At 43.9% G+C, this 16,618-nt stretch overlaps 1 protein-coding gene across 1 annotated transcript in view; it reads right to left on the reverse strand.

Annotated features, from left to right (window-relative positions):
- Nucleotides 1-221: 221 nt before the first annotated feature.
- The window catches only part of D2HGDH (D-2-hydroxyglutarate dehydrogenase), a 31,474-nt gene continuing 15,077 nt past the window's right edge, over nt 222-16,618 (reverse strand). The window contains exons 6-10 of the mRNA XM_030576626.1: nt 9,522-9,690; nt 8,590-8,733; nt 7,223-7,365; nt 5,580-5,745; nt 222-4,219 (exon numbers count right to left, since the gene is read on the reverse strand). Of these exons, the coding sequence (XP_030432486.1) occupies nt 3,960-4,219; nt 5,580-5,745; nt 7,223-7,365; nt 8,590-8,733; nt 9,522-9,690 (882 nt within the window). The 3' untranslated portion in view covers nt 222-3,959. The remainder of the gene's footprint in view (nt 4,220-5,579; nt 5,746-7,222; nt 7,366-8,589; nt 8,734-9,521; nt 9,691-16,618) is intronic.

A 16,618-nucleotide genomic window follows, 5' to 3' on the forward strand; every position in this document is an offset into this window, starting at 1 on the left:
AAAGTGTGGGCCATTAATGGTGGTTTGGAATCTTGATGACTCCCATTAACCAGGACAATTGATTGGATGGCTCTGTTTGCAGGCAGGCCTTCCTGTGAGTCAGGCTGGGAGGAATGAAGGCTTGAAGTCTTGTAGTGACATGTGATCATGTCACCTGAACTGGAATCCATCTTTAATCTGGTGTCTTTCCATTGAGAAGGAGGGGGTGGGAACTCAGAGAGTTACATTATATTCACTCATTATCAAATTTTTATAAAATCATATAGACTGCAACATCACACAGTCTACACACAAAGTGCTATTGAATGCATAACTAACATTCCCTAGAATTATCTATTTCTGTGATTCCTCTTCTCCAGTGTAAAACATGAAACTTAATTAAATGGAAATGTAGCATTTTATACTTACCATGGACTTACAATTGTTTAGTGCCAATCTCTTCCCATTCAATAAGTACTGAAATTGTTTTCAATTTTTCTATCTTTTTAGGAAACATTGATTATTATGGAGTCATAATAGTGACTTTATGGCAAAATCTGAAAGCATTTATTTCCATTCTAAGCCTGAACTGAGACATACTAGTTATCCTGATAAATTCTTTCCACCTGATGTCTCTCCTGCCCTGTCTGAAGCTCCTGTGGAATTCTATCTAAGTTGGAAGTTTTCCAGCCAAGCCATTTCTGAGGTATGTGACTCAGAGTAACTGCTCATTTTCCAAGACTGGTCCAACCATTTCTCATTCACTTTCAAGTCAAAGACCTTGCTGTGCAAAATGGATCAACACTTAGCCCTCATGAAGAACTCATGCAGAGGATTTGTTTCACCAAGTTTGGTTTCCAAGCTATGGACAGCCTGACTGCTTCCCTGCCCTGAGAGAATGGATAAGGGGATGGAATCTCACTGGCAGGTATGGCTCGCTAATTCCACTCTGGTTACGAGGGAGGTGGAAGTTGCTCTTTTTAGAAGTGAGAACTGGGGTCTAGAACAGAGAAGTGTGTGCACAGAAACCCCAGGAACAGTCAAACTTGGGAAGAAAACGTAGATTCATGTTACCAATAAAGCCAATTCCCAGGAAGGAATATATGTTTGGACTAAATACAGTTGCTCAGATTGTGGGAGTGGCCAAGCTGTGTTGATGCAGGACTCATACAAATGGGGACAAAGAAGGCTGTATGCTACCTTTGTGCGTCCCAGCTCCTGGCTCCTCTAAACTTCATTCTCCTGCCCCCAAAGAGCCATTGAAGCAATTGGAAATAGTCAGAACACAGCATTACTCAGGCCATGCCCACAATATATCCCCTGGTGCGGGGAAACTCACTCAGCCAGAGGAATTCCTGCAGGACCAGATCTGTTTGAGTTACAGCCTCCGTGCCACTGAGTAGTGCAAAGAGGCTGTATCATACTAGGTTGTATAGGTTTTGGTCAGAGCATAAGAGGAGCTCCTGCTTACACTAAGGATACAAGAAATGAAACCTGACTGGTGCAATTATAATAAAAATAAACACTGACTTGTTTTTAATAACTCTTATATTTTATCAAGTTTCTTATACAGTCATAAAAAACATATATTCATTAGAAGATCACTGAAAATAACACCAAGGTTCTCCAGCTGTTCTCCTAAGAAAGACTGAGGTCTCCATTTAGACTAGGGTATAATACTGGCAAAACATTATACAAGATTTTGTGAATTAAAATAGTGTCATTTTTTTTTAAATTCTGATCAAGTTTTAAGTAGTCAAACCCCAAGTCCCTGCCAGATAACATTTTCCATTGCATGTATGATTCTCATTAAATGTAAATGTTTGTCCTGAGACAGAAAAGGTTCATTTCAGACTTGTTTTCAGTTAGAACAGTGAAATCCCACAAACCTGGCCTGGTATACACATGCCCTTCTGCACTTCTCTCAGGCTTCTGGCCAGCATGACTACTTCCCATGTAACACTGCCGTTGGTTGCGCTCTGCCTATTGGTGTATTGTAGCCAGAGGGAGGAGGAGTTCATGGTTGTTACACTAGGATCTTATGGGCTTAGGACATACAGACAATCTGTTCCTCAATTCCACTGCCCTTCAGCAGGCCAAGCCCCCCATTTCAAATGGGGTTTTACTTGCATATTTTTGGTGCTGAGGAGCTGCCAGTGACTAAGAAGTACGGAATCATGCTACCGATATGTAGTCACCTTTCCTGCTGCCCAGCTTCTTAACTCCTCTTTCTGTACAATCAATGCACCTACATTTCTCTCTCTGCTGTGCAACACAGGGGAAGGAAGCAGAGATGTCTGTCAAGTGGCTAATACCCCCAATCCACAAAGAATATTTTGAAAATTAATGTATGTACCCTCCTTAACATGTATATTTTCTCCTTTCTCTTCCTTGCGGATTACCAAAATGCAAGCATAACCAGACGCTGTCTTTATAAACTGGCCTCTTCTATTCCGTGGTGCCACAATACAATCTTTCCCATCAAAACAGCCTAGTTTGATACATAGACTCATAGGCTCTAGGACTGGAAGGGACCTCGAGAGGTCATCGAGTCCAGTCCCCTGTCCTCATGGCAGGACCAAATACTGTCTAGAAATCACCAGAAATACATAATCACCAGTTTAGCCAAAATCTAATACAAGACTGCAGTCTACTTCTATGACTTTACAAGATCTGTGCACAGGATGATTACATTCTCTTTTAAACCAAGCAAGGGTACTGCGAATGGAAGGGGCAAAATTATGTCCTGGTAAAGGCAGCGCTTTCATGGCATCTCCAGCCCTTCCGCCGGTTTAGCCCAAAGCTGCCTTTGGCTCAGGGTGTTGTTGATGGGATGCTGTTTATACCTCTGATCTCACGTTTGTATTATCTGTGCGAAAGGAAAGATTACTGAGGGGTTGACATTACTGGAAACCCTACTCTGGGTACCAACTACAGTATTTCTAGCATGCCTATAACTGTAGTATCCAAGTGTCAGCACAAATTGTTAACTCTGGCTTGGTGCTAGTGAGACAAATGCTATAAAGACACTCTAAACATAGTGGATCTCAGTTGGGAGATATAGGGACAAAGATATGATCATGATGCCCACTGCCTGTTGGACACCTAGTGGAGCTTAGCAAATTATTACCACTGCCATGAATTTAACAACTGTGCCAAAATTACCCCACATACATACAACTATGAGCAAGTGAGGGGAAAATACCTATAATTCCAGGATCAGGAACATCACTGCCATAATCCTGCCATCTACATCCCTGAGATCCACGAGAATTTAATCTTCCATTTTCATAGCTGACTGCACCCACAAATCACATACCTAGATCGAAGAGGACTAAGCCGCAGGTGTAACAATTTGCATATGCAAAGTTGTAGGCTTGTGTTTGAAAACAGGCTATAAATTATCTTGCTATATAGAGTAAGAAGAACAGAGATTTTAAACTGCCCCATTGGCAGAAAGTGATAGAAAGAGCAGATGGTCTCCCAAATCTAGATGCTGTGTACACTTTCTTCTTGCTGCATGTAGCTCTAACATCCACAAGCATGGACTATAAATGAAATAACAGACGCAATCTAAAGTAGAGAGGAAAAGCCATCAACAGAGCATTATAGAGTTAAGGCTTTTCAAGGGTTCCACCAGCTGGACTGGGATGGGAGATAGTTCTAAGCACTGTAGCATGGGAGGGACTGGCAGGTAGGCCCCTTATATATGTATACTCAGTTTGAACTTTCAGAGCCATGAGGAAGCCTGTGTGGCTTTGGCCGCTACTGATCTCTGCTTTCTGGACGGTCAGAGCTCGTCCAATGATGGATAATACTGGGAGGAGGAATTGCAGTCCTTTACCATTTCAGTACAATCATAAAGTGAGCAAGGCAGCTTTGAACATTGTTCAGTCTCTCAGAGTCTAAAGTGCAGTTATGAGCTAGAGATACAGTCGATACAACAGGATATACACCTATTTCTCAGCAGCACGAAGCTCTCAGGAACTAGCTGGCAGTGTCTTGTAAGGGTTCAGAATCCCTTTGGGGTCCAACATGGCCTTGACCTGCTGCATCAGAAGGACTGCCTCCTTTGGCTTACTGTATTGAATGTAATGCTTCTTCTTGAAGCCCAATCCATGCTCTGCACTGATACTGCCATTATACTGTGCAGTCCACTCATACACAAATGGCTCAATGGCATCCAGCAGGGAATGGCTGTAGGACTCAGCTGTGATGTTCAAGTGCAGGTTTCCATCTCCTGGAAGAAAGCATAATAGAGCTGGGTCTGAGATGGTTCTGACAGAGAAACAGAATGACCGTGCTATGGAAATTTCTCATTGGCTCTGCTGTGTAACAAAACAGCAGAGTCTGTGTTATGTCCTGAGACCAGCTGTCCATTAGGATTCTATAAACACTGGTTCCTCTCTTCAGATAGTTATGTGCTTGAATAACTCAGAATATTTCCTAGCTCTTGTGCCATCTCAAAGAAGTATAGTCCATCAGAAAGCCCTCACAATGTAGAGTAAAAATAACTTTCCATTTCCTGATTTTGTGCTTTTAGAACTTCAGCCATAATATTTCTTGTGGCAAAGGTTTATCTAAAGTTACTTCATTAGGACTGTGACATTTTGATTTACCGATACCACATGATTCAATCTCTTCCAATTATATTTGTGCAACCATTTAAATGTAGCTCATTAATAGAGTTGTTTTCTTTTGGACTGCCTCTGAATAACGATCTTTGATTAACATCTAAATATCTATTGACTATTTGGGAGTCAAGATAAATCTGAAGTTTTTAGTGATTCGTGTTCACTTTGGAAGAAAAGAGCTCTCCCAAAAGGGACATGACTCTTTATATTAAGACGTAGAATTAAAAATAATAATTCTTTGTTAAATCATAGAATCATAGAATATTAGGGTTGGAAGAGACCTCAGGAGGTCATCTAGTCCAATCCCCTGCTCAAAGAAGGACCAACACCAACTAAATCGTCAATATAGTCAAATGTGTACAAAAGACAACCTTTATTAAGCAACCTCCTGTTTAAAGCCACTGCTATGAAATATCTTCAAATAGAGAGTGCTTAACACTGCTCCACTTCTAATGATAGCTCAGCTCTGTTAAGCAATCCATTTGTCTGTCTCCGGAGTCAAGTTTCACTACATAAATTTCAAAATATCCCTTTAAAAATTCCAAGTTCTTTTTTACTCAATTGCATTATTTTAATCACTTTTTTCTGGTGGTTAATGGCTCAGCCATAATTGGTTTACAAATATTGCTACTCTCTCTAACGAGGACAGTGGTTTCTACCAAACACTAACATTTATTATTTGACTGTGCAGATCAAACTTATTGCCCAATAAAATCTACCCAAAACATTGGATAAAGAGCTACAAGGCAACATCTCTTTGAATAACTTCTTATACTGTGCTACAGATTGTTAATGTTATGAAGTCAATTTTTCCATTAGCATAGGGATCATGTCTGAAATTAGTGGATTCCAACAAATCCTCACAGCTCCAACTAGAGCTATAGCTCTCAGTCAGCCAATAACATCTAGTTTCCATTTCTTAGAAGCTAAGCTACAAAAGGAAATCCGTAATGTTTCCCAACTCACCTAGATGGCCATAGCCAACCACATTCTTGGCAGTCTTGCCCAGTCGAGCCCTGGTATCAATCACAAGGTCATATAGTCTCTCCACAGGGAGTGAGAGGTCATATTTGTAAACACAGCCATCATGAGTTAGGGCCTCTGTGATCCGCTCCCTCAGAGACCACAACATCTGTAGTTCATTGGATCAAAAACGATAAAGTGGAGAGAGCAAATTAAAATAAACCAAATACATCAGATTTCACTCTTCATGAAGTTTGACGATGGGGGGCAGAGGGGCAGGGAACTGTTATCCAACTATATGAGCTACTGTGATGGCCTTACGTCCTCCCTTTGGATATGTATTATCTTACAGCTCTCGGAAATATCAATTTATATTTGTTTGGCAAATTGGCACCATCATATGGTGGAACTATGCATGAGGTCTCTAAATTCAGCAATTTCAGATAAAGCAGTACTGGTTAAAATAACTGACTTGCTCAGTATCCTGCTACTGCAGTCTTTGGTTCCCATGCATCTCAGTCCTGCCTTACCAGCACCCTGCTATCTGAGCCCCATACAAACCATCTCAGCCTTGACCCACAGCAGTCTCTGGCTCTAAATACAGGGCTCCAATCTAACTTTGAGTGTGTTTAAATCCTGTCTCAGAGAAAGGAGAAAACATATAATTTCATTTTCCTGGATGTTTTAGAATGGCTAATTTTCTGTCTAGAGTCAATACTTAGATCTCCTGCCAGTGCATTGGCTGTGAGGGAAGGGGAAGACTATGGAAGCATCTCCCCATAAACATCCAAAAAGCCACCTCACTGTCCTCTTTAAAACTCTCCACTGTCAACAAGGCAACAAAAAACCATAGTGGTCAGGCAACTGGTGTGCAATGACCACCGCTTATCACAGTGACCAGGAGCATCTCACTGTTTCCTTGTACTCTCCTGTTCGTTTGCTGTATCTATCTGTTGTCTCTTGTCTTGTACTTAAATTGTAAACTCCTTGGGATGGCAGCATCTCTGTTATGTGCTGATACAGTGCTTGGCACAATAGGGCCCTAATATAGGACCCTAGAGGTTCCTGTAATGTAAATAATAATCATCTCAGCTCCATGCTAGTACCCAAAATTTGCTTCCCATACATGAGTGCAACATGCCGCTGAGACTGAGAGACAGGTGGTCCAGTCCAATGCAAGATCTTCCACTATACACACCGCTGTAACATATTCCAAGGAACTGAGGGTCAGGGTGTAGTCCAGCACTGCAAATCTTCCCACTTCTACAGAGGAATAGGGTTATTCTGCCTCCATCACCTGTCAGCCTCTCTCTATCGTTTTGTTTTGCTCTATAAGAAAATGAGGAATTTCTCTACTACTTTGTGCTCAAGCAAAATTGCATGTCTAGAGAAAGACAATTCAGCACCTCCACATTAACACCACAAGAGAGGGCCATAAGGAAAATGTTGGTAGAACATTGCAAAACAGCCAAAAAAAATATTGGCATATGTTTCACCATATAAACAAGCTACAACTTTTCCTCCTGATGTCAAGTGACTTGAGAATTCCTAAGCCACAGAACAAACTGTTTAACCATTCATCAATATAAAGTACAAACCCAAATAGAGAATGATTCAATGAGTGTTTATGTTGGAGGGTGAATCACCTTTATTTTCTTATCCTCTGTGGCCACAGTCCCATCAGTCACCAAACCAGAGGCCATGACATGTTCCAAGAAGTTGTTCAGCTTTTCTTCATCATGTACAGAATTGGAGCCTGATGTTTCAATTAAAATATAAAAGGGGTTTCCTGGAAACGAGAAAGGACAGAACAAGAGAACAGCCAGTAGCAGAAGATAGGGATTTAATTCAGATTATTAAAAGGTCATTTTGAGAATATTCTCTACAGTGACTCCTTTTGTATAAAGTAGAGGGCTGAGATAACTGATCTTCCCAACCTTCAGCATCCTTTCACCATTCCCTATAAGAATTCTGCTGGCCAAGGCAGGAGTGAAATAGCTGTGAATGCCTCCAGAGCTGGGATATGTGGGAAGATTCCCTCACGAACAGCTGCTCTGCACTCTGCATTGGCTAGACTGCAGCGAGCTCTAGACAGAGCACAACGGATGTTATGTCCCCAAGAGTTGGAAATTCTGCAAATATTTTTGATCTTGTCAAAGTATCTGCTTTGTGTTTGAGAGTGTTTCAGAGTGATACTTTCCATTTGTACGGAAATAAACTCTGCCACAAGGCATACAGCTTATCTACTGCTTCCTTCCAGTTAACCAATGTAAATAAAGTCCAAAATTCTGGAAATTGCCCTTTCCTGCTGCATTTCACGTAGGTTCCCTCTGAGGAATCCCTCTCTGCTACTCTATAGCCTTGATGCTACATTAGATGCTCTATGCACTGCCCTTGTTTTAATCACTCTTTATTGTAGCAGCTGCTGTTGAGATGGGGCCAATAATTTCAAATAAAATTCCCCCTCCCCCATACAAAAAAATTATGTTTCATGTGATGTTTGTTTGAATGTCTCAGGGGACTAAGCTGGGGAGATAGGGAAGTTTGCTCAGTGATAAATTATGTTATAATGTTACTGGAATTTATTCACGTTATTTATTAGGTTGCTGCTTCCTTCCTACTCCAAGGGACTAGACACAGTCCCTATGAAAAGCTGTCTTTTTGCTATCTCTGGAGAGACCCCTCAATAACTGAACATACAGGTTGAACACTTCTCTTGTCCTAGGCAGGAGACTAGCTGCTCCATGGCAGGGTTGGAGTGCAGTGGTGGAACAGTGTGGGAAGTCCAGACGTCAGTGAACCTGGATACTGGACTCCCTTCTCACCTTTGGAGAGACCTTTCTTTAGATCAGCTAAGTATTTAGCCCAGCATTCCCTACCTCCTCCCAAAAGAAATCCCCAGAAGATATTATGTCTTTTTCAACAGCACAATAAAACATCAAGATACTTGGGTTCATAGCACAGCCTTATACTCCAGAACACCTGTCTATGCACAGTACATTAATTCTAGTACCTGTCACTGGGTTGGACAATTTGAGGTGGTTCTCAACCAATTTCATGCACTTGTCATCCATGAATTCGTATGCAGACAGGATCTCTCCCAGCATGCCTTTGCAGGTAGTGAAAGTTCCAAGAACCTGAGAGAAACTCTGACAACCTTTCCACAGACAACAAACAGCACAGAGAAAATTAAAACTGCTAGCATACTAAAAAATACTGCCCCCTCAAAACAGTTTGTCCAGGGTCCAGTAAATAATAATTAATGATGTGTGCTACATAGAACGCTGTTAGAAATGTTTGTGATGGCAAATGTTTAGCGTAGACCATGCAGGTGCAACTCTTACCAGACTGGTCTTTTTCATGCCAATAATTTTTAGAAAACAGGACATCTTGGATCCTATCAAGATGTTTAGGGCACCGTATCTCTATTCCCCACTTATCTGTCTGGGCCAGAAGGGTGGTGAGGCAAAATATAACCAGCACAGCTAAACACTGGGTCCCTTCCCTTCTCCACTTCTACTTAACATTTTTTACCTGTGAATGACATTTTGCCTGCCAGAGCTAAGCTAAAGCTCAAATGGCATGATGACAGGAATACCACAGATAAGAGAGTTTTGCTAAATCCCAATGACCACAAGTATTTTAATACACATCAAAAAACTCTCTCAAACATTTTATTATTAGAAATAAAATCAAGTTGATGGTTTACAGCAGTTTACTGACTTGTACCTTCTCTCTCAATTCTCACTCTTTCCCGGCCTCTTCTGTCACTGGTTTCACCAGTCAAATTATTAAAAACCAGCCCCCAGGATCACAGGGCAGCTTCATCTCCAATAATATATCCCAAATCAGTCTCTTGGTCCTCTGATACTGTATGAACACCATTGCATATTGTTTCTGGTTACCAACACCACTGCTAGAGAATGAGAGAGGGACAGAGCCTACCTAAGAAGACCAGATTCACAGACTTGGGTTTCCGTGGACAGAGGATAGAGACAGCAGTAATGATCCCCAAAGTCCCCTCTGACCCAATGAAAAGCTGCTTCAGATCATAGCCAGTATTATCCTTCCGCAGAGAAGCCAAGCAGTTCAGAATGGAGCCATCAGCCAGGACCTGGCAGAGGACAAAGAAACAATACTGATAAACCCTTCATTACGCAAATACACACAGGTGATGAGCTGGTGTGAAGAGACAAGATGATAAGAAGCTGCAGCAAACCTCTCAAGAGAGCCCAGCACGGAAACATCTGATCCACAAAAATGGTCTGCGGAATTTGCAGGGCTCTACCTCTCAGTGCTGCAATGTGGTTAAATTATTTTTTCCTTTTCTAATTGTTGTCCCTCCTCACACTTTTTCCCTATCACTTCTTCCACATAGCCTTGGACAGGGAGAGCTTTCTCTCATCAACATGGTGCCCATTTTGCTCCACCAAATTCCTCTCTTCCTTAGTGGTACATGCTCTGCTCATGTGTAGCATGAAAAGCAAGGAACAGTTACACTAATAAGAACAGATTGTTTTTCATACCAATCAGTGATCTTTCTCCAATGGACATGATCAGCCACTGTATGTAGTTTTTAGCTTAGGACAGCTGATGGAACCAATGAAAGTAAAGTGCCAATTTTGAAACAGTGAGGGTAATTAATCATCAGAAGTAGTAAGTTCTCCATCATTTGAGCCCTTAAACCAAGATTGGATGGGTTTGTAACAGATATGCTCTAGTTAAATATTACCTTGACTTCTTAGACACCTGAGAGATGAAAAAGACCACCTGGGTCATGTAATCCTTTCCCCCGCCAATACTGTTCTTTACAATAAACATACTAGTGAATTTTTCAGTCTATCTTTAAATGTTCCAAACACCAGGACTTTCAGAAGTAAGCTGACTATTTTACAGCCTAATAGAACTACAAGACATTCAGCCAAGACTTTTCTGTGTTTTAACTGAACTTCACTAATAGGCTGGTAGCACCACCTATTTTGCCAAACCTTAATAGTTCGCACTGACATTTTCCATGCACGGTGTCTGCCTCAGCCTTATATCATAGAATCATAGAAGATGAGGGTTGGAAGAGACCTCAGGAGGTCATCTAGTCCAATCCCCTGCTCAAAGCAGGACCAACACCAACTAAATCATCCCAACCAGGGCTTTGTCAAGCCAGGCCTTAAAAACCTCTAAAGATAGAGATTTCACCACTTCCCAAGGTAACCCATTCCAGTGCTTCACCACCCTCCTAGTGAAATAGTTTTTCCTAATATCCAACTTAGACCTCCCCCACTGCAAACTGAGACCACTGCTTCTTGTTCTGTCATCTGCCACCACTGAGAACAGCCTAGCTCCATCCTCTTAGAATTCCCTTTCAGGTAATTGAAGGCTGCTATCAAATCCCCCCTCACTCTTCTTTTCTGCAGACTAAATAACCCCAGTTCCCTCAGCCTCTCCTTGTAAGTCATGTGTCCCAGCCCCGTAATCATTTTTGCTGCCTTCTGCTGGATTCTCTCCAATTTGTCCACATCCTTTCTGTAACTGGGGGCCCAAAATTGGATGCAATACTTGGACTGAACTGGTGGAAGTGATGGTCCCAGGCTAAAGGGATTTCTAGCCTGCGTATGAAAACCTAGGAAACCAAAGCTGCTAAGCAAAAGCAGCTTGTGCCTTAAGAATCTGCCAGCCTGTTTATCACTCAGGGTGAAAATTTGCCAATTCATATACTACTATCTATATGTTAAACTCAACTTTTTTGTTTTTGTTTATGTACTAGGTAATCTGCTTTGATCTGTTTGCTATCACTTAAAATCTATCTTTTGTAGTTAATAAACTTATTTTATGTTTTAATCCAAACCAGTGTGCATCTAAGGTGTCTTGGTTACCACAAGTGTGCATGGTGCTCTTCACATTGAGGGAGAGACGGACTGGGCATTAAACCCATATACTTGCCAGATTGACCAGGGCAGGACGGTACTGCTCTGTGGTCCTAGGCTGGGAAGCTGGTGGTTAGAGAGCCTGCATGTAACTGCAGCTGGGTGTGTCCCTACCTGTATGAATGCTGGTGAAAGTGCAGGCTAGAGGGCTTAGCAGCTTGTCAAAGCAGCTAAGTGTGAGAGGGAACCCAGGCTGCTGGGTCAGAGGGCTCAGTGGTATGCCAGTTCCAGGCAGCACCCCAGGGACAACCCATCACACAAGTAAACCTAAACTATATCCCTGACAGGTGTTTGAAGGGTTTTAAGAACAGGTAGGACAATGATGGAGATTCCATAACCTCTCTTGGAAGCCTTTTCCAGTGCTTAACTACTCTTAGAGAAGAGGAAAAACTTTCTAACTCCAACCTAAGGATATGTCTACAGTACGAAATTAATTCAAACTTATTCTATTCGAATTTTCGGAAGCGATTTTATACATTCGGTGTTGTGTGTCCCCACTAAAGTGCCTGAATTCGGCGGAGTGCATCCACAGTACCAAGGCTAGCATCAAATGTCAGAGTGGTGCACTGTGGGAAGCTATCCCACAGTTCCCATAGTCTCTGCCGCCCATTGGAATTGTAGGTTAAGCTCCCAGTGCATGATGGGGCAAAAACATTCTTGCGGGTGTTTTTGGGTCTGTGCTGTCACTTGTTCCTCCCTCCGGGAAAGCTACGGCAGACACCATACTGTCAGCAGACAATGCAGTATGGTGCACCGCCTGTCTCCTGGTACTATGAATCCACCTCGCATATCTTCTCGTCTTTCTATCTACTCTTTTATCTAACCATTTCCCGCCTTTTTTCAGCTACTGTGAACCAAGCAGAACAGCTTCTGCTGCAAACTCTGCTCTCCCGTTCTTGCATCGCTAGCTAATTTTTCCATGTTGTCTGTCCCGGGCTCGCGTGCAAGCTACCGAAGCCAACAATTCCCTGCCGTTTTTTGGCCATCATGAACTGAGCTGCACAGCTTCCGCTGCTTTTTCCATGTTGTTGGCCCTGGGCTCCTGTGGAAGCTACAGACAGCAACAATTCCCCGCCGTTTTTCGGCCATCGTGAACTGAGCTGCAGCTTCCACTGCAAACTCTGCTCTCCCACTCTTGCAGCTCTAGCGAGCTTCCTGACTCCGTGAAAGCTACAGAAGACAACCATTTGCCACCTTTTATCAGCCATCTTGAACCAAACAGCTCTCCTACATTTCGCGCCCTTTTTCCAGGATTACCCCTGCAGGCACCATAGTGCGGCAAGCACGGAGCCCACTCAGATCTCCGCTGCAGTTTTGACCATTGTAAATACCTCATGCATTATCCAGCAGTATGTGCAGTACCTGCAAAACGGGGCGACGAAGCGATGACAGTGCGATTACTATACTGATGAGGACATGGACACAGATGTTACTAGAAGCACGGCATGTGGCGATTGGGAGATCATGGTGGCGTTGGGCCAGGTGCATACTGTGGAACGCCAATTCTGGGCTCAGGAAACAAGCACAGACTGGTGGGACCACATAGTGTTGCAGGTCTGGGATGATTCCCAGTGGCTGAGAAACTTTTGTATGTGTAGGGCCACTTTCATGGAACTTTGTGACTTGCTGTTCCCTGCCCTGAAGCGCAGAGACATCAAAATGAGAGCAGCCCTCACAGTTGAGAAGCGGGTGGCCACAGCACTGTGGAAGCTTGCAATGCCTGACAGCTACCGGTCAGTCGGGAATCAGTTTGGAGTGGGCAAATCTACTGTGGGGGCTGCTGTGCTGCAAGTAGCCAATGCAATCATTGACCAGATGCTATCAAGGGTAGCGACTTTGGAAAATGTGCAGACCACTGTGGGTGGCTTTAATGCACTGGGGTTTCCTAACTGCAGTGGGGCGATGGATGGAACACATATCCCTATCTTGGCCCCGGCACAACAGGGCGGCCAATACATAAACCGCAAGGGGTCCTTTTCCATGGTGCTGCAAACACTGGTGGATCACAAGGGACATTTCACTGACATCAACATGGGATGGCCAGGAAAGGTGCATGATGCTCACATCTTCAGGAACTCTGGTCTGTTTGAACAACTTACTTCCCAGACCAGAAAATTAGTGTTGGGGATGTTGAAATGCCTATAGTTATCCTCAGGGACCCAGCCTACCCCTTAATGCCATGGCTCATGAAGCCATACACAGGCACCCTGGACAGTAGTAAGGAGCAGTTCAACTATAGGCTGAGCAAGTGCAGAATGGTGACAGAATGTGCTTTTGGATGTTTGAAAGCGCACTGGTGCAGCTTACTAACTCTGTTAGATCTCAGCACAACCAATATTTCAATTGTAATTGCTGCTTGTTGTGGCTCCACAATATCTGTGAGAGTAAGGGGGAGACGTTTATAGCAGGGTGGGAGGTTGAGGCAACTCGCCTGGCGGCCAATTTCACACAGCCAGACAACAGGGTGATTAGAAGAGCACAGTAGGACATGCTGCGCATCAGATAAGCTTTGAAAGCCAGTTTCATGACTGGCCAGGGCACGGTGTGGCAGTTGTGTTTGTTTCTCTTGAAGTTACCCGCCCCCTATATAAATATATGAAAGGAAATCAAGTCAAAATTGTTTTAAAACTGTTCTTTATTATTTGTTGCACAACACATTGAGAGAAATCAGAAGGTAGACTGGGGGATGGGCGGGGGATATTGGGTTAGGGGGGTGGAGGAGGAGGGAAGGACATGTCCAGAAACCAAATCAAAAGTTTGCATATGCCAGCTTTCTGCTGCTTGGGCGATCCTCTGGGGTTGAGTGTGTGGGTCCTCACAGCCTCCCCCGCTGTGTTCTTGGGCATCTGGGTGAGGAGGCTATGGAACCTGAGGAGGAGGAAGGTCATACATGGGCTGCAGCGGCAGTCTGTGGTCTTGTTGCCTTTCCTACATTAGATCCACCATACAATGGAGCATGTCAGTTTGCTCCCCCATGAGCTTGACCACAGCGTCTTGCCTGCTCGCATCGTGTGCGTCCCTCCTCTCTTCATATTCCTGTATTGCTTTACAGGACTCTGCAAATTTTGCCTCCATGTATTCAGCTGGGCCCTATCAGTGCGGGAGGACTGCATGAGCTTGGTGGACATGTCGTCCCGAGTTTGTTTTTTCCGCCTTCTAATCCGGACCAGCCTCTGGGATGAAGTAGATAGGGGCCTCATTGAAACATTTGCACCTGCGGGAGGAGAAAAGAGGAGGGTAGTATTTTAAAAGATATATTTCAGAGAACAAAGGGGACACTTTGGTGTGAGTAAGCCATCACATGGCCAGGCAACAGAATTCAGCTTGCAGGCAGCCTAGGGGCACACGGGGTTCTGCTTCTTCTACATTCATTTCAATGCTTTCAAACTGCTGGGCCCTCTTTCCCATAGCAAGCAATGCCTGGTGGGTTTGCCACATAAAAGGAGGGACTGCAGGCTCTCTGGGATGATCGCTTCACACAACACCTCTCCCCCACCCCCGCACCCACTGCGTGGCTCCGATGAGGCTCTGAGCAGGGATGAGCCCTTTAAACTAAATGTGAACAGACCAGCGAGGCTGCATTTTCCACCTACCCCCCACCGCGTGGCTCCGATCAGGTTCCCGCTCACCTGAAGTACCTTCTCCAGGGTCCTGGTCCGGGAGCCCATCTTAGGAGTGGGGGGAGGCTACTGGCTTCTGTGTTAAGAATAGTTCCTGGCTAGGGGGGAAAATGCATTCCCCACTTGCCGCCTGTGCACTGTCCTCCTCCTCCTCCTCTTCATCCTCCAATGACTCTTCCTCCTCGCTCTGTGCAACTCCCCCCTTGCAGGTGTCCACAGACAGTGGTGGGGTAGCGGTGGTGTCACCCTCCATAATTGCATGCACCTCACGGTAGAAGAGGAATGTATGGGGCTGTGACACAGAGCGACCGTTCGCCTCCCTGGATTTTTGGTACACTTGCCTGAGCGCCTTGATTTTTGTACGACACTGTTCTGTGTCCCTGGAGCAGCCTCTTTCAGTCATGGCCCTGGAGACTTTAGTGTACGTATTTGCATTCTTTTTTTGGAATGTAGTTCTGCCGTAACAGACTCGTCTCCCCAACATGCAATGAGATCCAGTGCCTCTCGTTTGGAGCAGGCTGGAGCTCGACTGCGAATCCAGGACTGTGTGATCTCTTGTGATGGTGGACTCTGCATGATCGCCTGTGATGGTGGACTGTGCTGACGGTCACCTGTGCTGATGGTGACCAAATAGGAAATGAAATTCAAAAGCTCCCAGGGGGTTTTCTGCCACCTGGCTAGTGCAACGGAGTTAAGAGTGTTGTCCAGAGTGGTCACAAGGGAGCATTCTGGGATTGCTCCTGGAGGCCAATAATGTCAAATTGTGTCCACAATACCTGTAACCCGGGATTGCGACCTCAATTTAAGTGCTACTCCACTTGCCGAGGTGGAGTACAGAAATCGGATTAAAGAGCCCTTTAAATCAAAAATCCCAGTTTGGTCGTGTGGACAGAATCACTTTTTTTTTTTTTTTTCAAATTAACTTGGCTAATTCCAAAATAACAGGCTAGTGTAGACCAGGCCGAAATCTGAAACACCCATTACTTCTTGTCCTCCCTTCAGTGGACATGGGGAATTGACCACAGTCCCCTTTATAACAGCTCTTCATATACTGGAAGACTTATCAGGTCCCCCTCTCGGCCTTTAATTCTCAAGACTAAACATGCCCAGTTTTTTTTAACCTTTTCTCATAGTCTGGGTTATCTAAACCTTTTATCATTTTTGTTGCTCTCCTCTGGACCAGTGTTCTCTCTAATTTTTTAGATCCATGTGAAGAATGAATTTTGTTATGTGCACCAATATGGAGGTGATGTGTGAGGAACTTACAGGGAACTTAGCTCTGGACTCTCTTCAATTTATCCACATCTCTCTCAAAGTGTGGGCCTACAACTGGACACACACTACTCCAGCTGAGGCCTCATCAGTGCTGAATAAAGCAGAACAACTATTTCCCCTATCTTACACACCACACTCCTGTTAACACACCCTAGAATTACATTAGCCTTTTTCACAACTGCATCACACTGTTATCTCGTATGCAATTAGTGATCCACTATAACCC

Source organism: Gopherus evgoodei, chromosome 9 (genome assembly GCF_007399415.2).
Source record: "Gopherus evgoodei ecotype Sinaloan lineage chromosome 9, rGopEvg1_v1.p, whole genome shotgun sequence".
Lineage (NCBI taxonomy): Eukaryota > Metazoa > Chordata > Testudines > Testudinidae > Gopherus > Gopherus evgoodei.